The 25,980-nt window shown below is 39.8% G+C and overlaps 1 protein-coding gene across 25 annotated transcripts in view; it reads left to right on the top strand.

Moving 5' to 3' along the window:
* The window catches only part of rimbp2b (RIMS binding protein 2b), an 86,931-nt gene that overhangs the window by 31,690 nt on the left and 29,261 nt on the right, over positions 1 to 25,980 (top strand). For 19 of the 25 annotated variants that reach the window (XM_088299693.1, XM_088299703.1, XM_088299695.1 and 16 more), the window contains 4 exons: positions 14,244 to 14,327; positions 19,967 to 20,056; positions 22,366 to 22,488; positions 24,414 to 24,518. In XM_088299693.1, the coding sequence (XP_088155819.1) occupies positions 14,244 to 14,327; positions 19,967 to 20,056; positions 22,366 to 22,488; positions 24,414 to 24,518 (402 nt within the window). Of the gene's footprint in view, positions 1 to 14,243; positions 14,328 to 19,966; positions 20,057 to 22,365; positions 22,489 to 22,635; positions 22,757 to 24,413; positions 24,519 to 25,980 lie in introns of those variants that run through there. The other 6 variants (XM_088299706.1, XM_088299699.1, XM_088299697.1 and 3 more) reach the window with 3 other exon arrangements.

The following is a 25,980-nucleotide window of genomic DNA, read 5'->3' as shown; positions in this document are numbered from 1 at the left end:
TGCAAAAGCCCATCTGGAAGATCCTGTCTCCATGTGGAAAAAGGTTTTATGGTCAGATGATACTAAGATTGAACTTTTTGGACTCAACTCCAAGCGCTATGCATGGCAAAACCCAAACACGGCACACAACTCAAAACACACCGTGCCTACAGTGAAGCATGATAGGGGCAACCTTATGTTGTGGGGGTGTTTCTCTTCTGTCCTTGAGTGGCCTCGTCAGAGCCCTGATTTAAACCCAAGAGAAAATCTGTGATTGACTTGAAGCGAGCCGTCCATGTCGGTTCCCCACACAATTTGACTGAACTTGAGCAATTCTGCAAGGAAGAATGGGCAAATATTTCCCAATCTGGGTGTACAAAGGTAATAGAGACACATCCAAATAGATTGATGGATGTAATTAAAGTGAAAGGCAGCTCTACAAAGTATTAAATCAGTTATTCTCGTTTTACATTTTTCATTAATTTTCAGAACTGTTGCCTTCGTTTTCATTATGTTGATGTTGTACAACCAAATTTGTAAATAAAACTGGAAAATAAATTTTTGGGGGAGTTGATTTCAGGTTTGATGACAAATAAATGAAAGTGGTATGATGATTTCAGACTCCGTCACTGATTATGTTAAAGTGTGACAACTCCATCGTCAAAATATTTTCACTATAAACTTGAAATTTACAAGCACTATGTCAAATGGTGGCACCTATTTTTTATTTTATTTTTTTTATCGAAAAGGTTCCACCACACAAGGATTTGAATGCAAGTATTGTGACTTTATGTAAGTACAGGAAAACGCAATGGAGCTGTTTTGCTACATCATAATTTGACATTTGGAGCGCATACAAATGATGAGCTAGCAGTGCATATCTCGCTTATCGTGAATACAGGGAGGAGCTTGCTCTCTGGGTTTTATCTGTAATGGGATGTAGCATGATAGCCTGATAGCAAGATAATAAGGCATTTGGTCAAGGTATTTTTGTATGACCTCTAACTGCGCTCAATGAGAACCATTCATCATCTGACACACTTACCTTACACAACTGCTTTTACAATGTGACCAAAATGCCAATTGTGACTTGAATAAGTCTGATATTTTACAACAGATCATGACTCAAATTTTCCCAGAACTGTTTGCGCCAATGTTCTTGCATATTATTTATTATTGTTTATTTATTTATTTATTTATTTATTTTCCCCATTCAAGGTTCATTAGGTGCTGAGTGAGGTGGAACATTAGCCAAAGTATTGCACGAGCGGCGCAGTAGCTGAGCAGTTAGCATATTTGTTGTACAGTTCTGAGGTTTCGGTTTCTGTGTAGTGTTTTTTTTTTTAATTATGGGTTATTATAGATAGATTATAGATGCATGGCTGTTCGAGTATTGCATGTTATTCAAATGGATTTCTATATACAGTATTTGTGCAGGAACAGTACAATCACATGAGTTATCGCATACATTTCTGCAGCATGAACAAAATAAGAAATTAAACTAAAATTGAACGGCAAGCAAACCCTAAGTTATTTCACATCCAAATACTGGATTTGCATTATGCGCTGTTTGAATGGAATTAGGCTCACTAACTGGCCTCCGATTTATTCTGTTTTGTTTAGGTGTTTCTTGAGTGTGTCAACAAAGAATGTTATCGCTAGAGAAGTCATTGTATTTAGACATTATTTTACGCCCTTGACCACATTTCCACCACAAAATAATCTCTTAATCTGAGAACAATGACCTCCAGCATCAAATTGCAGAATGATACGGCACACATTTTTTGTGTAATCCTGGTCACAGACAGACCAGTATGTTGAAAAACATATCTGTCTGGGTAATTTCAAGGTCATGAATGCTTTTCTCTCACCTAAAATAGACTCCAGCACACCCATGACCCCAATAAGGACATGTGGTATAGTAAATGCACGGCTGGTTGGATGTTTAAGTTTAAATATGAGTAATCATCATTGTATCTCTGAGGTAAAAATGTTGCTTTTAAATTGTCTTTTTGTGTGGTGTATTTAATTTCTTGCTTATCTGATATAATTGAGACTTTATTGCCCTATTGAGCAAGACACTTAAATTCCCAGGGCACTTGTTTGACATCCCCCCCATGAGTGCATGTAAAAGAATGAGACGTATCATTTGATTTTCATCTCAAGTAATAGGAAAAAATAAGATTCCTTCCTAATTGAAAGATGCAAAATTGCTGGTGATTTACCCCCCACCATTAAAAAAAGGGACTGCATAAGTGTATGAAGCTCCTCCGGTTGTCTCTCTTCTCCTTTGAAGCCGTGCATGTTGCTGTTGCACCTTCTTTGATGAGAGGACAGCTGCTGTTTACATCCTTCAATGTGGAGGAATGCCTCGCTCCTGTCACATATGTGGAGAGCTGCCACTTGATATTGGGCTCAGACTCCAAAGTGTCTGTTTGCACTGTGCAGGTGTTGGCAGGCAGGGGCATTTCTAGACCCCCCTTGGGCCCCAGGCAAGAAGGAAAAAAAAAAAACAAGCCTTCCTACCTGAAAAACCAACACACAACCTTGTAATTTGCCTTTGCAGTGTGTATGTGGATTTCTACTTGTGTAGATGCTGAGGACCAATATTACCCCCCTTCTCGACCGCCTACACTGAAATAAATGGTGCGTTGAATTTATTTAATTTTAGTTCATTGAGTGGTCGCGCAAAATGAAAGCATCTGGATCCCAATCGATTTTTTTTTTTTAAGGGTAGAATAGTCAAGCATTTAGAAAATACATCTGGATTCAGGGGATCATATTTCGTGCAACCATTTGACAAAATACAATTGACTAAATTCAACACTTCATTTTGATCAGTGTTCTAGCCAGATGCCTATGAGGAGGATTCCTGATATGTTGACTTTGTAATTTCTTAACCAGTCCCATTTTTTTTATTTTTTATTTTTTTGGCCATTAAGATGTGCACGAGCATAGCCATCTTTTCAGAAGTTGGGGCAACTAATTACACACAATATAATCATCTGTAATTTGATGCATTTAAGGAGCGATATAGTGTATTCAGAACTTATGTATCAATTTTATCATAGTTTACTTTACTGCTTTGCCTCACATTTTAAAGCTTGAAGTCTATTAATCGCTTATCTCATGCCCTTGGCAACTTGTCTTTGAATCAGCCGATTTCCAAATAAGTTTCAACTCACCCGTCTGCTGCCATTGCCGGACTGTAATGTTCTGTGATGAAATGAATTGTCCGGGCAACAAAGCGATGTCTTCATATCTCAAGAGTATGAAAACAAGATGTGGATGACTATAGCGGTCATCCTTTGCTGGCTATTCCAATGGCCGTTGGCCTTAAAATAGTCATGCCGGTGGGCTCATAGGACTGGCAGCGAAGAACCAGGGTAGCGATATTTCGCTGGAAATAGAAATAGAGTGATCAAGCGGCAAACAAATGATAATGGACAAACAATAACTGAATGAGAGCTGCTTCAACCCATCCATTCATTTTCCACTCTTTACCCTATTGAGGGTCATGTGTGAACTGGGACTCATCCCTGTTGAGTCGTAAGAGTGAGTGAGAGTAGGTAGTCATCACTAATCACCTCTCAATCACAGTCATAATTTTCAGTGTAGAGACACATCCACGTATCAAAATTCAATCAAAAGTATTCAAACACTCATCTCGGGAAGTATGTCATTTTTGTTTTAGCTTTTACCAAATTAGTTGAACTGTTCTTTTTCCAGAGTGATTTTTACCCGTTGTACTGTATACGTTTTGTATATATTTTCAATGAGTTTGGGAAGAAAAGAACTAAGTGCAAACGTTTAGATTTATTTTGAGTTTGTTAATCTACAGGGTTAACATAACACATACCGGCTCAAATACATACATTACAATGTCTGCTGCATTTATTGTAGTAAAGCAGCAAAGCTGTTGTGTATTGTGTTGCCTCTTTGTATCATTTTTGTCTTTCTGCAAACCTCAATTCAAATGAAGTTGGCACATTGTGTCAAACCGAAATAAAAAAAAAATTTCATTTGTTAATCCTTTTCAACCTCTGTTCACCTGAATACACTTTAATGATTAACTGATTTTAATTTTTCCAAATATAGACTTATTTTGAAATTGACAACACTTTCCAAAAGAGTTGGGACAGGGGCATGTTTACCACTGTTACATCACCTTTCCTTTTCGCAACGCCAGTGGCATCCCCAGGTTCCTTTAACTGTGGCATGTGACTCAGTATTAATGATCTGTGACCCAGTATCAGGTGCGGCGTGGCCATCGGCAGGGCCGCCTTTACCTACCGAGTCTGGGCAAGAGGGGGCCTGGCCCCCTCAAATCAATGTTTGGCCCCCCAAACTTCCAAAATTACCCAAAATATATTAAAATATATCACATATTTTTATTATTTCATGCCTCCCTCCTCCGCTCCACTTCTTACTGTCTTAATGACTTGCTTGCCCCCTCACATATAAAATATATCAAGCTGTTTCTCATATCCTGTTCCTCGACTCCGCTTCATCTCCCCCTTTCACTCGGCTAAAAGTATCGACCTACTGCCTGCTCGCTGTGAGGTATAGCTGTCTGCAGGAGACCCAAATTCCTTCAATATGCAAATGAGCCAGCCTAAGGTTTCTAATAGCAATTTGCAGCAGTAAACTGCAAATGCAAAGCAAATTCGCTTTAAGATTGTTCATATAGTTTTTAGTGTAATAACATTATTAATATTTTTTCTTGAAAATCTTTATTCGTTCAGTCAACAGCAACAACCCCAACCATACAACCAAATTCTTCTAGTCGCTCAGATTTAGACTATTCTCAAAGAACAACAGGGTGTGTGTGCCCACTGGCCTGTCATGTGTTACAGCAGAGGGAGAGCGCACTGTCCACCCTGTCACAGACTGAGCACAAATGATCTGTGCGTGCAGAGCCAAAAAGAAACAGCCACACTCTGGCTCATATTTTACAAGCAAAAACTTTCAGCAGACTTTTCCCAATCTTGCGTATCTCAGGGACACAGCCTTGCAAACAATGTGACATACAACAATTCAAATCTGCTGGTCATTCTGAGGTTATGTAGAAAGTTCATCAGTTTGAACATTAATTAGCTTGTCTTCGTAGTCAAGTGTTTTCAGTTGAATATAGGTGAAAAGGATTTGCAGTCTTTATTTATATCTGACTCAATGACCCAATTTCATTGGAATTGGAATGTGTACTTATAGTGCAGTTAAACACCGGAAGTCAAATAAATCCAGCACTGGAATTCAAAATAGATAAGTTTTATAGTGGTTAGACTGTTGACACCATTATAAAGTTAATAAGATCCATGAATCATATGTCACATTTGGATTATGCCGTTATTTGAATCAAGATTTTTCTTAAATGGGCCATATGAAGTTAAATCAACATTTTGAGCTTTTAGTCATGTTATACATTCCTCACCAAAACCACAGCAAAAGTGGTGTTTTCCTCCATTCACCCATCTCTGAGCATTCCTGCTCATTCCTCCTCTCTAAGCAACACCTCTGCCCAATCCAAGAAAACGACTGTGTCCTTACTTTTCTACGTCACCGTTGACTCGGAGGGGCGGCCAAATGAATGTTGTGGGGCTGCTTGAGACTCATCAAGTAAAAGCGGAACTGTCTATTGATAATCATATATATAGTTATTATTGGAAAGATTAAAATAACATTATGGCTCATTTAACTCTTGATATTTACAGTGACAACCATATTTGTATATTGTTATGTAACAGTTTTACCCTTGAATAAATTCTCTCTAATTCCATATTTTTCGAGAGGATTTTTTTAAATTCAGATAGCCACCACTTTATCTTCTTTTGCTATCACACTGATTTTGGCACTTGAAGTGACCTGTGGTGGCCTATGAATTGGAACCATTAGTTCATGTCGTCCCAGATGGAAAGTTAAGGGATCCATTTTCTGCAGTGATTGTGCCAAACTCCCCGTGGGGTGAAAAGCTTTACTCTTTATCTCCCCCTTGGCAACACCTGCCTCCGCTTATGCGACCTATAGGATTTATTTACCCACACTTGAATGGTGTAACTGTGGGTCTTCATGATCATTTTACACAGAGGTATCCTGTTAGGTAATCAGCTGCGCTTTTCCATGTGCGTCATTCGGCTCTTGGAAAACATGTATGGTATAGAGGGAGCAATTTCAAAGCCAAGTGCCACATTCAGGCTTGGAAATGTTAAGAAAGGCAAAATCAAGTTGTGCTCGCTGTATTTTGGTTTGCCATCTGGACAGCACACTAATTGGTCACCAGCTGTTGAAGTGTACTTAATGAATGGAAACGCAATAGAGAGCCACCATCACCTGGATCCAGTTGCCCCCCCCCCCTTTGCTGGATGGAGCAACTTACACAAAGTCTTTGGCTCTGGCACAGCATCAAAGTGGGTGACGGGACACCACAGCTGATGACACCAACAGACGGTGTTCTATGGGTGTGGGACGGTGCTAAATTAACAGTTTGTGTTTGCGGAGGTCTCGCCATCACATTCTTCACAAGGGAGCTTGATGCTGAAGAAAAAGAGAGGAGGCTGTAAAATCTCTGGTATTTCGGATCACATGTGCTAACCCTTGGACTGTTTTCGAAATCATTGTCATTACCAAAGGAGTAACAATCAGCTCTGGCTCACCAGTTTGGATCATCATGCCTAGCATATAATTATCCCTCTTAACATTCCATAGCATAGGTCATTGATTGGCCATTGTGATCACACTGGATCAGAACAAATAGGACAGACTGTGTATGAGTGTGGGTGGGGGTGTGTGTGTGTGTGTGTGTGTGAATGTAATAATCAGCTTACCTGGTTGTGGTCCAAGCTGGCTGCTTTGCTGTCAATTAATTTGATCATAGCATGTTTTGGAGGCTGTCTTTCTGCACTGGCCTCCGATGCTCAGCGTCACAACCATGTGAGGGAGCAAGCAAGTCATGACAGATGGAAGGAAAATATGTACTTTGAATTTGTCTCCAAACAAAATACTAAATTTAAGAATTGTATCTTTTACAGTATCACACTGTTGAATAATAGGCCACGTTATTGTGACTGGGTCAATTGCTCTTTAGTCTGACCTATGGAATGTCCTCATTTATTATCCATTCATCATGTGCCACGTTCCATTAACCTTTTGGTAATGACCGAAAAAATATGTTAGTAGTTTTTGTTGAGCAATTTGTTGAACGCTCTGTGTGATATTTAGATGGCGTTCATTAAGTATATCATATCTGCAGTGTATTGAGCATCATTGAACCTTTTTCCATTTTTGTCACAATTAGAGAAGCATTTGTTTCCATGTCGAGTTTAAAGTCCAAATTCTAATCTAATCTAAAATAACATAATCTAATCTAATTGGATGTAAAATCAGGTTGGTCTAGAGCAGTGTTTCCTATCCAGGTGTATGCGTGCCTCAAGGGTCGTACGAGCACATTGCAGGGGCAATGTGCAAACATTAAATATTTTATTTCCAAGATGATAAATAAATATTTTCAATCATTTCACAAGACCACCAATAAAATGGTATGTGCGTGCGTCAACTTGTTTCCTTGGGGTGACTTATGTTTTGTTCTTGATAATTAAAGTTTAAATGCCTGTTTAAAGGAGTCTTAATCAGATGAGTTCCATTTTTTTGTGTTGAATTTTGTAAGAGTAATATAACAATGGCATGAAAATGATTTATTTCATGTTTTTAAAATGTATATATTTTTTATCTTTTCAAATGAGCATATTTTTTATTTATATTAAAAAAAATACCAAGTCTGGGAATGAAATGTTAAAATTATGTAAACAAAATGATAATTAATATTAATTTATATAAAAAAAAATCGAATAATTAAGTGGGTTATCATTCTACTTTTGAAGAATCATCAGCAGATGAGTGAGGGGCGGTACTCATGTTGTGACGAAACTGTTCGCGGTGAACAGGACAAAAACGGTTGGTGATCTGGAGAACTACAAAAAAGAAAATAAAAAAACAGGCAACGCACGGCATAAGAATGCACACTTGGTTACCACCATACTTTCTGTTTTCCGTTTAGTTGTTTTATATTCATGGCGTTATTTTTCATACAAATATTTACTGTAATATGAGTTCACTACTGCTACACAATTTAGGGTAGTTCTGGATGGCTGTTTCAATTTTACGTAGAATTTCAGATTCTGTTGCAAGAAAGTCAGAAAAAGTTTTTTTTTATTTTTCATTCATGCCAAAATTGGCAACCCAGCCAGCGTCACAAGGTGTAAAATGGTGAGCTAAACATGGCAGCAACTCAGAGGATTATTAATTCGAATAAATTTTATTTAATTGAGAAGTCAATGAAGCGGCACATTAGACAGCACAGAGACTGTAATCTTGAACGTCTAAAATTCAAAACAGCAATAATTATTTAAACATAGACATTGATGCATAAAGTCCTGATAGTATATTGAATATTTTCCTAGTCGTGAGCTAGTCCGACGCGCCATATTTAATGAGGCCGTAAACCGATGTACTGTCTTCTTCCCTCGACTTCAAAAAGTAACAACCTGCAAAGTACACAAAGTTGATACTTTTCATTCACCCATTTCCACACACTAATTAGATTTGAGTAACAGATTGGCACCAGAAACAACATATGTTGTGAATGATGATTAGACACATTTACACCCACATTATCACCACATAAACATTTTTCCAAAATAATTAATAAAGTGTAGACTTTAAGTTGATAAGTTGTTTGTTTTATTACATTTTTAGAGGTATCATTTTTAATTTAATTTGAGCTACTTTTTGTATTATGTGAAAAAATATATTTTGATTATTGCTTCAATGTATATGTTGTGACTGAGATGTTACGTCTTGACGTGCTTGATTTTATCCCACAGTGACTTGGGACTTTTTATTTGTGACGTTGGCAGTCAATCTTCATATTTATTGTCGAAAAACAAACAAATGTGCTTCTCACCGACACAAACGTGCTCAGCACACTTGATGTTTTGTCAAATGGGTTTTATCCAACCATCAGCCACCATTAAAGCTTGCCGAGGTGATACAGAGTTTTACAACAAGTGGAGTTTAGTGCCCTGTCATGGGGGATGGAGATTACCCGGTGAACTTAATGACCATCTGCAGAAGCTTGGCCTGAGAGTCCAATTGAGGATGAGTAATCTTGTTCTGTGTGTGGGCAGCAGTGCAGCAATGGGCTCCCAACATTTGCTTGGCTGCAGAAGCCATCGTCAACAGTTCTCAGCGGACCTTCTGTCAGCAAAATGGTTACAACGGCAAAAATAAACAAATAAATGCAAATATATGCCTGTCAAATAGTAGCATGATCTTTTTCATGTCATGTCACCTTTAATGTGCTCAAGTACTACAGAGGCAAATATCAAATTGAGTGTATAACCCTCGCGTCTTTGTAGCAGTCTGCTATGACACAGTGAGTCACTGTTGAGTTTCTTTTATTCAGGCAGAGTCTCATCTGACATCTTGGTGTTGGTTCAATGGGATTATCAGATTTGCAATTCTCTCCCTCGAGACCCGCGTACACACTCTGTTCTTTCAAATTAGAGCTCTCTTCCAACTTCAACTTCCCACTGTTGTTTTATTAGCTCCCACTTTATCCGTTTTGCTCTGTGCCTCTTTCTTGCTTTTTATTGTTCCCTATTGTCAAGGCCTTTCCTGCTTCATCCTACACGATCGCTATCTACTATTCTGTTCACTCCACTCTACGCTACAGCTGCTCCTGTTCTTTCGCCTCCTCTGCATATGCGCTGTCCCGTTGAAGTGTGATAAACTCATAACACATCAGTAGGCAGGTCGTGCGTATGGTGGCTCGAAGAGGTCACACCCTGCTGATAGAGACATTGGGTCTATGGAATGAAAAGGGGGCAAAGGAGACAAAGAATATACAAGGATAGGATATTCACCTTCCTGCTGCTGCAGGGTGTTTAATATGCTCTTTTCCTGTTCTTTTAACAGACTGCCGCATTCTGCCCGCAACTCATTTTTCATGTTGCCTCTTTGCATTTACAGTATGTCTACACCTCATGATCATGAATCTGTTTACTGTCACTTCATTCTGTTCTGCTTTTCTTCATGTGTCGAGGTTTCTGTCCGTATATGCATGTGGCAATTTTCCGAAGTTACTAAATTCATCAAGATTTAATTGCTTTGGGATTTTTTTGCCTTTTCCTTTTTACAATAGGCAAGGGTGTAGCTGGAAAATACTTGAACTGATGCTAAATGCTATCTTGGTTGACATTTCAACAGCTGTAAACAAGTCAATGCTCACACCATTATCCGACCTTTTGCTCCGTCCTGGCCGTTAGTGGAGGCTGGCTCTGCCGTTTACCTCCCACCGGTCCTGCATCGTCACATTGGAAATATGCCGCCAGAAAAGCTCACAACCGTAGCATTCGGCGATTAGGACTACATTTCCCATGCATCATAGTAGGGCTGTCACAATAATTAATTAATATAAATAAAATATAATAACATTAATCTTTTTAGATTCGATTTCCTATCAATATTTCCATTGATGACTCGCGTAATTGCTCCCCAGACTCTCAGAATCTGCACAACACTCACAGTTGAACATTTTTTTTTTCTGTAAAATGAAGGTGATAGAATATTTATCTACCTTCAGACTGACCACAAACCCTTGACAGCGTGTTACTGTCCGGTTGGAAGCGATATGGTGCGCTTTTAAATGTGAGTCCATCGGTGGGTTGTGTAATTTTTTATTTTTTTTAATATAATTATTCAAATCTAGTTCAGAGACATGTATTTTTGTTTCAAACAATTTTTGTGGTTGACACACCCGAGTTGGTTGACTTTCTTTTTTGAAAGGCTCACTTCAAAATAATAGCTTACCAAATAATGCAGTGATGCCAATCGCCTTAGTAGGCTATTTTTAAGTTGGCCCGTGTTGGGGCATGATGACTAGTTTGACTTGTCTTTTCAACGTTTTGGCTTGCCTTATCTCAGTTTTTATTTCTATTACATGGTTGCTACCAATATCCACACATTATCAAGAAATCATATTCACGCATTAATTTAAGACACCAAGTGCAAGAGAGAAATAGGACAAGGGATGGTCCTGGTGGCTCATCTGAAGTCCGCCGTAAAATATGCTTGTGGCTAAAAAGTGGGGGTATCCCACACCTGCGACCCTTTTAAAACCCTGCACATGGCCCATACAAGTGGCTTGCTGACTGGATTTAAAAAAGGAAAAAAATAACGGGATCCTGCGTAAAACTGGGACAAAACAATTGGGCTAGCGAAATCCGCCGGGACTCAGTACTGGCTGTCCTGGTTAAACCGACACTTCGGGTGATCCTATCTCGATCTGATCCAAAACGCATGTTCAAATTTAGCAATAGATATCCAATAACACATTCAGACGACTCTATGCCTTAAATTTATTTTTTTTTGTTTTGTTTGTTCTGTAGTATTATGGGAACAATATGCAGATGATTTATTTTTCTTGTCTTCCTGTACATCTCTGAACCCTCCATCATGATGTCCACTCACATACATACGCACGCACCCACACATGCATAGACACTGAGGCATTAGTGGAGTGTTTAGCATCTGTGACTGCACAGCCAGTCCTAAGCTGCAGGGGTTATGTAACGTACTCTGCCATTTCAAATGATCTCAAACCAGAAGTGAATGATGACTGATGTGGACTTGACTTCTGTGTCTGGCCTAGCACTGTATGGTGTATAGTCAGCAGTTAGACGTGACTAAAGACTGAGTGGAGCTGGCGGTGTGTATTAGTGAGTAACAAGGGGAATCCTCGTTTCAAGACCCTGTTGACCGAGTGCCAAGTCAGCATTTGTAGCCCCTCTGCTACCCTCTGTAATGGTCTCATGCTTCAAGACATCTCAGTTGCAATCTAGCTCGCAATCTAGTTCGCAAACAGGATTTGCCTTCTGTATAACCATTAGAGTGGAAGTTAAAAAGTTAAAACCCACCCTGGAACAAGTGGATCAATATCTGTGTAGGAAATCTATATTTCAGTACATCTGTTATCAAAAATCATCCCCAAAGGGGGGAAAAATTTCAGTTTAAAATGCACAAAAAAAACAGCCCTGGGCAGGATTATAAGCCTTTTTTTATTACACACTATGCATATTGAACACAACAGGAGATGAAAGAGACTGGAAAGTGTGTGTAATGAGGTTACCCCTGCTTGCCTGTGATTATGTACCAAGCTTCCTCAGCTATTGAAAATCAGAAGTGGCTAATGTTGGGACGGGAAAGCCCTCTTGAGTTCATTGGTTACTGCTAGAAAAATTGCGTGCCTGTGTGTGTGTGAGAGAGATTTTTTTTTTTTAAATCAGATTTTTAAATGAAAGGAAACAAATGTTTTGTACAAACAGCACCAACCAGAAAGCGCAGATACTGGACACGCTTGTTTGTGGAAGCACACCGAACGATGCAAATGGAACTGCCGCAAAGTGTGCCAGTTTGACAAACAGTTTTTTTGAGTGGCCGACCATTAGCTGCTGATTTTGCTGCGATTTAACACTAGTCCTACCAGTGTTTTTCACCAACCATGCGTTTTTGTTTTCCTGTATCTCAAAAACTGTTATTTTAATTAATGCAGGAAAAAAATGTTTCTAACTTGCGTATGTGTGTACCCTATTTGCATTAGTGCCAGCTTGATCCAGTTAAAGGAGCTGGTCTTCCTCGTCCATCTTCATCTGCTGTGCAGCAAACGCCTCCTCACTTACGCAGAAGCTCATTACTCACAATGGCAGCCATTTGAATCTTTCATCAGAGGGAATTTTAATTGAGCACAGTCAAATGTGTTTGGAACAATCGTGCCTCCGAAAGCCGAGCGCTGTGTGTTTGTGGACGTATTTGTGAGCACAAGATTCATTGTGCACATTGGTATGATGATGATGCCGTCTGGTTGTGGAAACTGTTCACTTTAGAAGCCAGCCCACATGGGAGATGACAAGCTGTCGGTCTGTGGAGGCACTATGTAATTCTCCGTCATTTAGTCTCAATATAATGGCGCCTTGTCGCATACACATGGGTACGTTTTGATTAGATTGTGTTGTTTAGCTGTTTATAGTCCCGCTGAGTTGTAGGAACATCTGTCAGCATAAAAATCGTATTTTGCACTCAAGTTGAATTCAAGTTCCATTTAATTCAGGTTAAAAACGAAAAGACAAACAGTTGCAGTGCCTTCCATTGAAATTCATTAGAATTTGCGTACTTGCTCACATTTGTGGCTGTGTGTCTGCATGCGTGCGTGCATGTGTGTGTGTGGTTGTGGCCCCCTTGGAGCAGGACTGAACACTCAGTCATGTTTGATGGAAACATCACATTTTTTTGCAGCCCACTCCAGAGAAAAGCATATGGTGCTGACACAGACTAAGGAAGTCATCATCCATATGAAAGTGAGGCAGATTTATGTTGTGGAAAGAGGTGAATGACATTTCACTTTAGCTCACGCCAACACTTGATGAAATGAAATCAGCTGGGGATTTTAGGTGTGGTCGCACTTTGTGACTTACGCTTGTATTCACAACTGCACTGTTTGGTCAACTTTAAACGGACCAAGTTCGCTATGGGTTTGAATACAAACCAAATACAGAATACAAGCGACGTTTTGGGCTTTGTAGCTCGGCATTGTGGGAAATATCAGCCCAGAGTGAATGTTGATTATGTGATCTTTTTTTTTTGGGCTTGAGCCGTGCCAATGTCAGCAGATTGGTTTGTTCCAAAATTCAGAAAAAAAAACCAAAAAAAAACCAGCATGACAAAAAATGCATTGAATGAGCTTTTCTTGACACTGCACATCATTTTACTGCTCTTGTGCTTTTGGTGTCGCCCTCATCGTTTCTGTCCAATGGGAGCGCCGTTGGTCGCATGTGATGTGTTTAAAGAATATAGTTCACTTGCAAAAAGTACAGTGTTAATATGACACAGAACAATCAAAAACAAAAAAATAGGTCCGCTTTTGGTCCAAGTCAAAAGGGGCTTTTGAGTGTGAATAGACCAGTTTTTGGTGATGTGACACAGGGTGCAGGATATATCAGACCTACATTCCATACATGTGGAGGAAATTCTTGAAATAGATCACTCAATATAAACATGAAGAACATGTGCAGCGTTTTAATTTTTCATAGTATTGCAGTTGATGTCCCAAACCCATTTGCTAATATTTCATTTCACATTCTCACTTCCTATTCTCTCTGGTAGCTTCTGTTATTGACCCTCGGAAGCCCTCTGATGTTTTCTTCTCTCTACTTTAGGAGACTGAGATCAGTGCCAAGAGAAAGGAGTGTGAAGCGCTTGAGGCAGAAGTGAAGAAAAAAAATCAAACATGTCAGACTTTGGTAAGTGAAGAAAGCACCCCTGCCTTAGAGTAAAATGATGCAGGCAAAAAAAAAATGATCCAGGGCTTTTAAATATCCCCTTTTGATAAAATGGGTTTCAGTCTCTGGTAATGATGGCTTGATTCTCAGGTGGTGACGACAGAATGTGACAAATGGTAGCAATTAACTCAGAGTCTGTGATGCGATGACCCAGACAAGCTGTATGCAAGTGCTGTTCTCTGGCTTTTTCCTCTTGTCTTTTGTGTTTGGTAAATTGAGCTCAATGCTTATTTATAGAATAACCACAGTGTATGCTTTACTGTCGTCGATGTCATAGATGCATATTTTACCCGGTATTCTATGTTTTCAAGGACACACTGTGAGCAAAAATGTCCTTCAGACTCAATGGCAGTTTTCTCTGGGAGTCCTATAGATATATATATATTAGTGCTGTCAAAATTAAAGCGTTAACTCAGGTGATTAATCCAAATTTCAGTTAATTATTCTAACTCAATTAACTCAGTTTGATTTACTTCAAAAATAATTTGCATACTGCGCCGTATTAGCTGTACATCTTTAGCAAGTCTCAGAACAAAACAATGTGTTCAAGTTGGGCCTTGCAAACCAACACTGCTGGAGTGTGGCGCTTGTGGGCAGATTTGAGAAATGTTTCGAAGAAAAAGGCCTGTAAAGATGTCTCCATTTCGATCGTATTCAAGAATCCAAGAAAGCTATGAGAACAGTCTATGAATTAAATATTCTTCATATTTGGTGATTTTGCATCAATTCCAAGATATTATTCAAGTAATTATCTGTTACAAAAAATGAAAAATGTGATTAATTGTGATTAATCAGACTTTTTTGTCATTATATATATATATATATTTATATATATATATATATATAATATAATATATATACATATAATATATATATATATAAATATAATATATATATATATATATAAATATAATATATATATAAATATAATATAAAAACACCACAATGTCATCTTGGAGCTTTCACCTCTGCAGTTATGTCAATCCCATAAGGAAGATAGATATAAAAGATTTTTCTGTTATTATCTTATCTTAAGCGGTGGATAGTGTATTTGGCTAACCGCTGCTGTAATGCTCCAATTGTGGATCTTAAAGTTTGGTCCCAACCGCCTCATGGTCGTCTGGATGAATTCACTGCAGTTGTTTAAGTTTATACAGTGGAAGTCCATATTCAGTGTCCGTCCATGAAAGTTAACCTGAGGAAGCACCAGGAGTTCAGAGTTGGTAACCTAGAGTGACAATGTCCATGAAAGAAAGGAGCTGGGGGATATTTAGCAGTCACTTAAATAACGCTTTATAAATTCCTCCCCTCATATTCTCAAGCCCTCTTCTTTTGATGAGCTCTCTTTGTATGAGGCTCTCTGCTACAAGTAAACACTCCATTAGCAGTATGTTCCTTACAGCGCTCCGCTCACATTCTCACCCCACAGCTGCACTTCCCCTCCTGCCCATTGTCAGCCCACAGAGGCCAGCCGAAGCCCCCCCCCACCCCAAAGGACAAACTGTCCCCAAATGGCATGCAGAAATAGCAGGTTGTTCTCCAGAACAGCACTTATCTCCTCCTACACTGAGCCTTGAGTACCGCCACACAAACACACACCAGCGCAGTGAAAATGACTGAAAGCGCTTCAACTTGACAGTAAAGTCACCTCATGTTTAATGCAAACTGAAGTTGGCTGTGTCTTTCTCTTCTTTTGTCACCCACTCCAAGCACTTTCTTCGAGTGTTGTCGACATACGGAATCAATTGCCACTATTTGCTTCCATTTTAAATACAATTTCTGTGTGTAACAGAGAAACACACTATATAGCACAACTAGATAAATGATTACTTTTTTTTATGCAATGCAGTAATTAGACAGTAGTCTCCAACTAGCAGTGTACAGGTCGGTACTGGTCTGCTGGCCACTTGTTACCAGGCTGTCTAGGCGGTCTACTGGTTGTATGGTGTAAGGCATTATTAAGAGCGGTAATATCTGCCTCACAGTTGCGTGATCTTGGGTTCAAATCTCACCTCAGACCTTCTTGTGTGGAGTTTCCATGTTCTCCTTGTGCTCGCTTTCTCTTCAAGGTGGTAAGGCAAATAGTTTGTGATTTTTGTTTCGGTTTAGAGTGGCCTGTGACCCTTTATCCCAGAACAATAGAGCCGGCCCTCCATTGACGAGCAGTTGAATCCCAGCTCCAAATTCAGAACCAAAACAAGATCAAGCTGTAATAAGATATTTGAGGATCGGGGTGGGAAAAAAAAAAACACATTTCATATGGAAAATTGGTTTTGATTGGAAAGGATGCATGTGCATCAAATTAAACTGAATTGAGTTCTCCACTTCAAAATATAATGAAAACCATGTGGAAACTCCTTCATTAAAGACCTGTAATTTGAAGGAAACGCCCCATTTACAGTATTGACAATTCCTTCATATTTATGTGAAATGACCACAAACTCATTATATCATACCCTCACAAACTGAGGCGTTCAATTTCTATCTATAAAAAAAATAATTTCCATCCTTTTATTAATAAACAGGACATTATTACAAAGTGACAGTGTAGAAAATGCACAAATATAAATTCAGTTACTGCTTTGGTCAGAAAATGGGCAAAAATGTTGATAATTCTAAAAAAGTAAAATCCCAAAGTTTTGATTCAGTACAAAGATAATTAGTCCCCAGTCGTGGAGGACTGGAGAAATCGGATTATGTTTACTGGTGAAATTTTGACAATTACAACAATTAAAATTAAAAAATCAGTCAACGATTAGTCAATTTTCAAAAGTAATTATCTTTACGTTGCTCCAATTGCAGGTCTGCGCTTCTCGTTGGTGCTTTTATGGTTAGTGCATGTTTTAAAAATGGGAGCGTTCTGCTGGTTAGAGAGTTTCTGCAACATTTCATTCAAAAACAAGATGAAAAGCAGTCGGTGACCAAGGGAAGGAAGACCTGTAGGGAATGTGTGACATGTGGCTGTAATGTGTTTGTATCATCATACTGTGAGTTCTGCTGTAATATTGTATAAAATAGACTTGAGAAAAATGAAATATTTAATGAATTGTTGCAAGTACTCATATGTGTGCAGACAAGTTCAAATCCTGTGCGCTCATGTCGTCTGTGTGAATGACAAACAAGCATCTGGTACCTCCAACATCTTGGGAATTAAGTGTACACCTCGAGTCCATCAGCTGAGCATGTCTGAACTCTTAGCATGGCAACTTTGCAAGTGACACTTGAATATGTACTGTTCTAATCAAAGATCAATAGAGGCAGACGGCAGAAAGTCAACAAGTCGAGGGAGTGCAGAGCGTCTCTGTGCTGTCACGTTGCGTTTGCTATCTGGTGTTCGACGCCTGCTGTCTTCTTCCTCTTCCCCTCAATGGCGAGCTGTTTGCAAACACAACGCCTTCTGCTAAACGTGTGATTGGCAGCGCTTTTATATAAGCCTCATGGCATGCATTTTATACTTAAATTGCCTCAGTCTGAAGATTCACCGATCTCTCTGAGGAGTTTGTCGACTTGTTTTGAAGATGTGCTGTAAATTGGCACCGCTTTGGCCTGACACGTTACGATGGAGCACATTTTACAATGAATGCCAAACGGACAGACTCCCCTAGTCATTTGGGTAAAGATGATGGATGATATGGTTGGGTATCAATTAAAATTTCCAAAATTGATTGGATACACAAGGGCCCAATTTGATTTTCAAATTTCCGATTCACTTGGATTATTTTTCGCTTCAATCAAGGATTTCATGCAGTACCGATTTTACTTTTGTACGGAAAGCATTCTCAGAAGAACCAATGCTGCATTTAGCACAAACTGCTTGTTGTAACTACGTGCATTCGTGAAAATATTAACATTAATATTAACATTAATCATGTATGTTTTATTTAACATGACCTGATCAAAACAACAAATACATTTGCCTTTATGCTTGTCGGCACTGACTTCACTGCTTCTGCCATTTTGTTTTGATACGCTACTTTCGCGTAGTGACAAGCTCTCGCGTGACAAAATAATGTAAATTCATGGGAAAAAATATGGTATCAAAAGTATCAGTATATGGTTTTACAAAGCGATTGATTCAAATCGAAATATTGTTTTTTTTTTCTTTCATTAAACCCAGCCCTAATGGATAAATAAGTATAGTTTTTAAGTGTGTAGGGTGTGTGTACAGAGCGTCAGCAGATGAGGCTGCTGCATCTAGTGAGGGCTCGAGAAGCAAGCTGAGTGTTTGCTTTATTGGTGTGTTAAATGGCACCACTGAGTCATCCGTCAGTCCGGTTGACATTAAGCACACATCTGTGGTCCACCAAGCTGAGTCAGGCCATGTCTAGACATAACCCACACATTTCAATAAACAATAAGGAGCAACTCCACCAGTACACTAATTGCATCACATTTATTATTCATGTAATTATTCAGACTACAAGAGATGACACAAATATTTTAGCCTTATCTGTGAAATCGCACGAGACACCCGCTGGCTCAATACAATTGCCATTTTGCAATGTAACCCCTGCGTTGCTCCCTCAAAATATGTATTTAAAGAAGTTTAAATTGTGTCAGACCACTTACTCTCACATCTCACCCTATAAGGTCTTTGTGGTGTTCTTTTGTGAATTCCCCGTGAAACTGATTAAGATCTTGGTGCCTCGCTTACAATGTATGTTGCCTCTAAATTGAGGGATGCTATGAAGAGATTTTGAAGCTATAAAAGGCCAAATTAATGCAGGCTAAATTCCAATTCTGGTTTCCTTAATTCTTGGAAAAGCAGTTTGTAGATGTCAGTATACATGTAAGACTGTCCTCAGGCTTTGCTTTAGTCATGGTTTCTTAGCCCTCATACTGATGCCAAGCAGGAACATGCTCATATATGAACGCTATTTCTATCCATCCATTATCTAAGCCGGTACGCCTCACGAGGGTCACGTGCGTGCTGAGCCGATTGAACATTATTTGTTTGATTTGACATGGCCGCAAATAAGTATTGCAATCTGAAATTATTGATTAGAATTCAACCTCAGGAGGCTTTGTTGTTGCACAGTGCAGGCGTGACAAAGCACTCCAGGATCACTCTCCACCTTTAAATGCAGTGCCAAATTTCTCTTTGCATACCATCCATGTCAACCGCGCATTCTTTTTCTTCTCCCAACAGGACTGTTGCTGCAAGTGCCGCTCGATATCACGTGCTTGATAAGTCTTTGCCAGCAAAGACAACATTTATCATTAGCGGCTACTTATGCTATTTTACTCCACGTTTGCTGGTTTTGGGCTTATTTTTCAATTCTCAAGAACATTTGCCAAAGTGAAACAACTTATCCACATTGGACATGTGTGAGTTTGTGCATGGGAAAATTCTGTTTGGGTGCCGAGGTGCCCACAGGCACAATTGGGGATAATTGTTACCCAGGAAGTTATGCCAGAGAATCTAAACAATCCTCTGACATAATAACGTAATTAAGAGTAGAAGAAAACACTGAGCACTTGATTTAAGATGAGCAATATTGCATCCATTACAAGTAGATAGCATTAATAACTGCATCTCAGTTCAGTGCACTATATTTGGTGGCTTAAACTCCATTTTCTTCTGCCTTTTTTTTGCTTAGGAGAATGAGCTTCAAGACTTTTTCCAGGAGAACACACACTTAAGCCTCCACTTTTTCAACGGCAGTCATAAATCATCTGAATATGAGAGGGTAAGAGACGGCAACCAAAATGCACACTTGCCATCATAACGGATTTGAAATGAGCCAATGTTGAACTTGCACGCATCAAAGTGAGAGTCTGCCATTTTCGGAAAGTTATTTCACAGCGCCCCCCACAAAGCAGTCCAGTGTTTTATTTTTTTTGCATAATACAAAGAATTTATTTCAAGTGAATTTTAACAAAGAACGGAAAGCGTTTAACACCAATATGAAATGTGTAATACCGTTTTAGGAGATTGTGAAAGTTTTCACATTTAGAATAATTTTAAGAATCTAATGTACATATGCCTTTCCTAACTGTCACTTTATTTAAGGGGGCCCTGAACAACAGTTTTCTTGGGCTGGCGGACAGTATGAAATAATTGTGCCCAACTGTCTGATGTGGGACACTAAGAGATCCTCTGATTATATAAAAACCATTCATCTCTCTTTCGTCCCCACGACCTTAAAGTCTTCTACAGTGAGTACACAAAACTCAGCTACTAAATCAACAAAAAAGCTCAGTCTCAGTGGACAGTAAGGCAATTACATGAAGGAGTTTATTGGCAGATAGTTGCTGTTGGGGTTGCAGAAGAGCGGGATACTGGTTATTGATGTCCTCTCGGGACTGTGGGGCAGCTGCCCCTGACTTGTTGTCATTGCGGCTGATAAGGAGAAACACACTTGCCAGGCCTTTATTCCACCCAAGTGGTGGGATTTCCATTAACTCGTGAATAAAGCAAGAAACCTCGCACAGAGCACCTCACCTGGGACTCCATTACAACATATTGGTCCTGTTTACTCCACACATGGATCACAACATGAATTTGTTAAGTTCAATCGTGACGGGGGTGGGCAATTAATTGAAACATAATCAGGATTTCCTTTGTGGCTTCTCTTGCGCTTAAAAACATTTCCAGTTAAAGTCAATGTGAAATCCTATTGACATGTTAACGGGAAATTAGCATCGAGGTCTGGAGTGACGTTCCTTAAAATACAAACAAATTTTCACATGCAAGCGATGTAGAAGCACATTCTGACGGGTAATGAAACAATACTCAAAGGCACATATTCTTTCCGATCTGTGAAAAACAAGTTTTATTAATGAAAATATTTGATCACATTCCAAGTACTCTATGCATGCACGACACCACACTGCCCTTAAGAGGCCATGCGCGTTTAGCAGGAACAGATGGTATTTATTGTTTTTTTTTTTTTATTTTATATTATTTTTTTAAATTATTATTTTAGAATATTTTTGTTTTCCGTTGTTACTAATTAATTTTATGGACATTCATTCAAGTTATATTTTATTATATATTATATCAATTGAGTTTTCAAGGACTCAAGGATTTTTATTGTCATTCCATCACATATTTTTGCATGTGTCTTGAAAGTTTGCCCAACAAGTCCCAAGACTTGCAAAAATAAAAATTGTAGAAGAAAATAAGAGTGAGTGCACTAACAGGCAATGCAGCGAAAGTGTTGCTGCAGCAAAATGAAAATGCAAAAAGTTTTTGTTTCACATATTTTCAATGGCATTTTGTAATTGACACAAAGGTCAAAGTGTTCCCAAATAGTGTTCAACATGCATCGAAAAATGTGAATGAGGCTATGATGGCAGATTTATATTTGGGTTTTTGTTCGTTGAACACGGCAAATACTAAATTCAATGAAAGCAGACCGTCAACGACGGAAAGTTGAATGAATAATCATTTTTATTCTCATGATATAGCATTCAATATATTTTCCATAATTACCCAGCCGTACCCATGACTCATTTTTCTGATTGTCTCAGGTTGGTTGTGCCACAAGTTGGTCAGACAGCCGTCGGGAGGAGACACTCGCTGGCTTTTGTGTGTGATTTACTTTACCACAAGGACTGATTAAGAATTTGTGGCTGCTCTCCGAATGGCTGCACAAACCATTCACCTTGCTACTCATTGGGGGTCTCAAGGGCAGAAAGAATACAAAGTATAAGCAAACATTTGAACGGGCTCAAACATCTGTTACATCCTGGACTACTCAATGTTGGATTCCCAAGGGTGCAAAAATCAAAAACAAGCAATTCTTTAAGACCATCTGTAGACAAATTGGGAAAACGTGCCTTCATCTTGAAATAGTGTATTTTTCTATTTTCGATCGACTAAAATAATATCTGTGACTGTTCGTTCACTCTGTATTGGGTAGTCAGTGCAGCGTGAGACCAAAATAAAGCTTATCTTTCATGACAAGCACCTTGATTTTCACCAGGAAATCAAACAAAACCCTCAATAGCCGTGCAGTCAAACCTTTGTCCTCTCCTTGTTTTGTGTGCACAGGTGAAGTCTGAGTATGCCCAACTCAAAGATACGCTTGGTGCTGTGACGCAGGAGAGAGATTTAGCCCTTTGGGAGAGAAACCAGCTCCAAGGCAAACTGGAGAACCTAGAGCAGGTGCTCAAGGTGAGAAAAGCAGCTCCGTGGCTACCGGTGTCGCTTCTTCAGGTTCCCAATTCAAGAGCTTTTGCCGGCACGACTCCTTTATGTGCTAAACTACCTTCTTACTCGTCTAATGTCAGTGACGTGTCTGTTGCCTCCTAGTGTGGTGCTGGAAGGTCTGACCTGGAGCAGTGAAAGAGTAGAAGCTCGGCATTTCTCCCTTTCTATTCCAATATTTCATGCTTTCCCCATCCCCTCTCCTCACTTGCCTCTCCCCCGCTAGAATTAAAAGGTATCACAGCTATGTCTTTCCAGGAAGCAATGTAGTTGGGATGCTTCCAGACATTTGAATGTTCACCTGGCTAGAAGACCAAAACAGTGTGGAATGTGATTGATGCATGAGGCGGAGTGAAATAGCTAGACCGGAGTCGCCCCCATGATGATGTTAATGTCACCGACGCACATTTTATCCTTGAGCTTCTTCTATGGGCACGCATGTGTCATCGGCTTCTTTCACTTTATGGTGTCACAAACGTTCACTCCGCAGGGCATATGAATGGATGACAGGTGTACTGAACCCCATTCAGTGCTTTGTAATAAAGTTATGGATGATCACAGACAAGGTGGCACACACATTTGCTCGCCCTTTTCATGTAACCCAACTCCGCATTGAAGATTCAACTTCTGACAGGCAATTGTGTTACCAAAAGGGGGAAGCAAACTTGGCTTGATGTGTATTGATGTTTTTTTTTTTGTCCTCATCCATATGTACCTTGCTCCAAATATTGATGTGATCAACACTGCCGATCACTTTGTATGGACTGTTGTCACATTGCGTTTGCTGTGATAAAAAGTGTGAATGCTGAGAGATGAGGTTTCTCTGGCAAAAAGTGTCCCACAACATGGACTGATTGCTAGTGGGTCACGGCGTCATTGTGAGAGACGCACTGATCTCCCGCCAGCTGCGCAAGTTGGCTATTTGAATCTCCGGAGAACCATCAGGAATAGTTTTTGTGTGAATGCTGAGAGACGAGCATTTACACGGATGCTATTGTAATCAAACAGCTGCTTCGTTTTTGCGTTTATGCTGTCCTCTCTCAGTAGAGTCCAAATCAGTTTAAGAACAATAGTCACTTCTTATACGGGGTGAGTGAGCTGTTACTTTACTCAGAGCTGGGCAGTCCGTCCCAAGGGCAAGACGGTCCGGCCCTTCGGCCTGGATAGTCCCCCATTTTTGGGGAGGGGGATGATTTAAAGAAGGGTTCGATTAACAATTTTCAATTTGATTTTAGTCCGGCCCACGACTCGCGAAATGTTTTTTTTTTTTTCTTAATGAGGTCGGGAGCCAACAATTTTTGTGAATAAGGCCGGAGGGTCGAGGCCGGAACGGTACAGAGATTGTGGGCGGAGGGTGGGGGACTGTAAAAGATCAAAAAGGGTCAAGTGCCCAGCTCTGACTTGACTTATCCCATACACTGTAGAGTTTCAGTTCCATAATATTTTCTATATTACGATGAAGTACACATTTACACATGAGACAATGATGCAATAGCATCGTATCAAAAAGATCCTTGTACTTCTTGCAGGCTGATGCGGTGTTATGTATTAACCAAACATAATTTCCCTGAATGATTTGCTTTTGACATTCTGGCTTGGAAACAGCATCTCTCAGCATTCACACATAATTTATGAGGGAACTTCAGTCAGTCGTCCATGTTGCTCGCATCCTTCGGCGTGTCAATTAGGCCAGTCCACCGAACACAGTTAACAGCTTGCGCGTGTGCGATGCGAGTGAGCATGTGACACTTGTATTGAGTGGGATGCATAGTGAAGACCGGGGCTGCACTTTGCATTGGCTCTCAGTACCACTAACATTAGCCGTCTTTATGCCCTCCCCACACAATCCCCCTCCCACCCTGGTTGTCCAACCTCCCATCCCCTGCGGACAGCATATGCGTGAGGCTGCGGAGCGGAGGCAGCAGCTCGAGTTGGAGCATGAGCAGGCCTTGGCTGTACTCAATGCAAAGCAGCAGGAGATTGACCTGCTTCAGAAGGTAAGAGGAGTCAGGTTGTACAAAGGTTCTTGACGGGTGTTCTTGTTTGCGCAGTCAGTGTTGGTGACGGGGTTCAAAAAGCTTGTCTGCTATCCGAGGCTGTGCTACATTCCAATAAAAGTGAAAGTCGACTGAGAGAGTCCTCTCACCAGGCATCTTTCCAACAATTTGTCATCCTTGGCGCTACTAGAGCTGTCCACCGTGCCCCCATCCCTCAGCGCTCTCTTCCCTTCCTAATCCTTTCTGTAACATTTCCGAAGCACTCTTGTCTGTCACAAACAAGCAAATCGCATACTCCAATTGCAAAGTAGTTATGACACCTTTTAGAGGCCTGCTTATACAAAAGTGCTGGCCGAGGCCGTTTTGGTACTTGGCCTTTCTTATTTTGTGCGCTGGAGCTGACTTTAATGTCAAAGCGAGTGGAGCAAAGGCGGAGATTGTTGATAGTGTGATAAGAATTGTCACCAGTTCTTTTCTGTGTTGCTGCTCTAGTGTTGCGCTGACTTCACAGTCGGCCACTTGCAGGCAGCGTTTTCTCTCATTAGCAGAAGCTCATTACTGCCTTATCTGCCTTCAGACGCTCTGCATTCTCTTAAATTAATTGCCTGCAAAATAGATTCATGAAAGTGTTAAGTCACATTGACTTAACTGCTTTCATATTTTCTCTCAGCAGATGTTCCCTGTTCTTAAAGGATCTTTTCTTTTCTGCCTCCTTTTTTTTTTTTATCGTCTGAGGATTTGCAAATACGCCAATCATCATCATCTTGGACACACGAATGCAACATCACTGACAACACAATTGCAATTTTGTCAGAGATCATTCTTGTTGATTAATGACCTCTTAAATTCACGACCAGAACATGCTTTCTGATTTGCTCTTGTTGGCATTACAGAAGACAACAAATACTCATTGCAGCTAAACTGGTTGTCATGGCTTTTTTTTATCATTGTAGAACAATTTTTTTCTCTTGGATACATGGAAAAAAAAGTAAAGCACTGTAGAATTAAACTCCCGGAAATGTTCAGTTCCATTTATCAACTTGCCTTCAGCAACGTGCATTAACAAGTGTGAAATGGGGAAGTGCTGTCAGGCATTTGGTTATTTTCAGCCAAATGGCGCTTGAATGCAAAGAAGCAACTTTGAGAAAGTGGAGAACTACAACCTGATAAATAGAAAATTGAGTTAATTGTAAATGAAGTTTAGTTTGTTTTCCCCTTGGTGCTGTGTTTGCTCAGGTGTGACGTGTGAACACAATATTTGAAATGGAGTTCACACTGAATCAAAAAGTTGGTGTTGTAGAAAAAGTTCCTGGTTGCAGTTTGGTCGTAGCAACAAAGCAAAGTGAATTTCATCCATTCCATATGGCGAATGATGATGTGTCCAATGGTGGTAAAATTTTCCGTGCTTTGCTCCGTTCAGCAAACCAATGCTTGCGTCATCACGACTATCCTTTTCGAGATA

This window comes from Idiotropiscis lumnitzeri, chromosome 1 (genome assembly GCF_059441095.1).
Source record: "Idiotropiscis lumnitzeri isolate Australia: NSW breed Sydney's pygmy pipehorse chromosome 1, RoL_Ilum_1.0, whole genome shotgun sequence".
NCBI classification, from domain to species: Eukaryota; Metazoa; Chordata; class Actinopteri; order Syngnathiformes; family Syngnathidae; genus Idiotropiscis; species Idiotropiscis lumnitzeri.
Note: the sequence above shows the minus strand (reverse complement) of the source record. Positions and strands in the feature narration are given on the sequence as shown.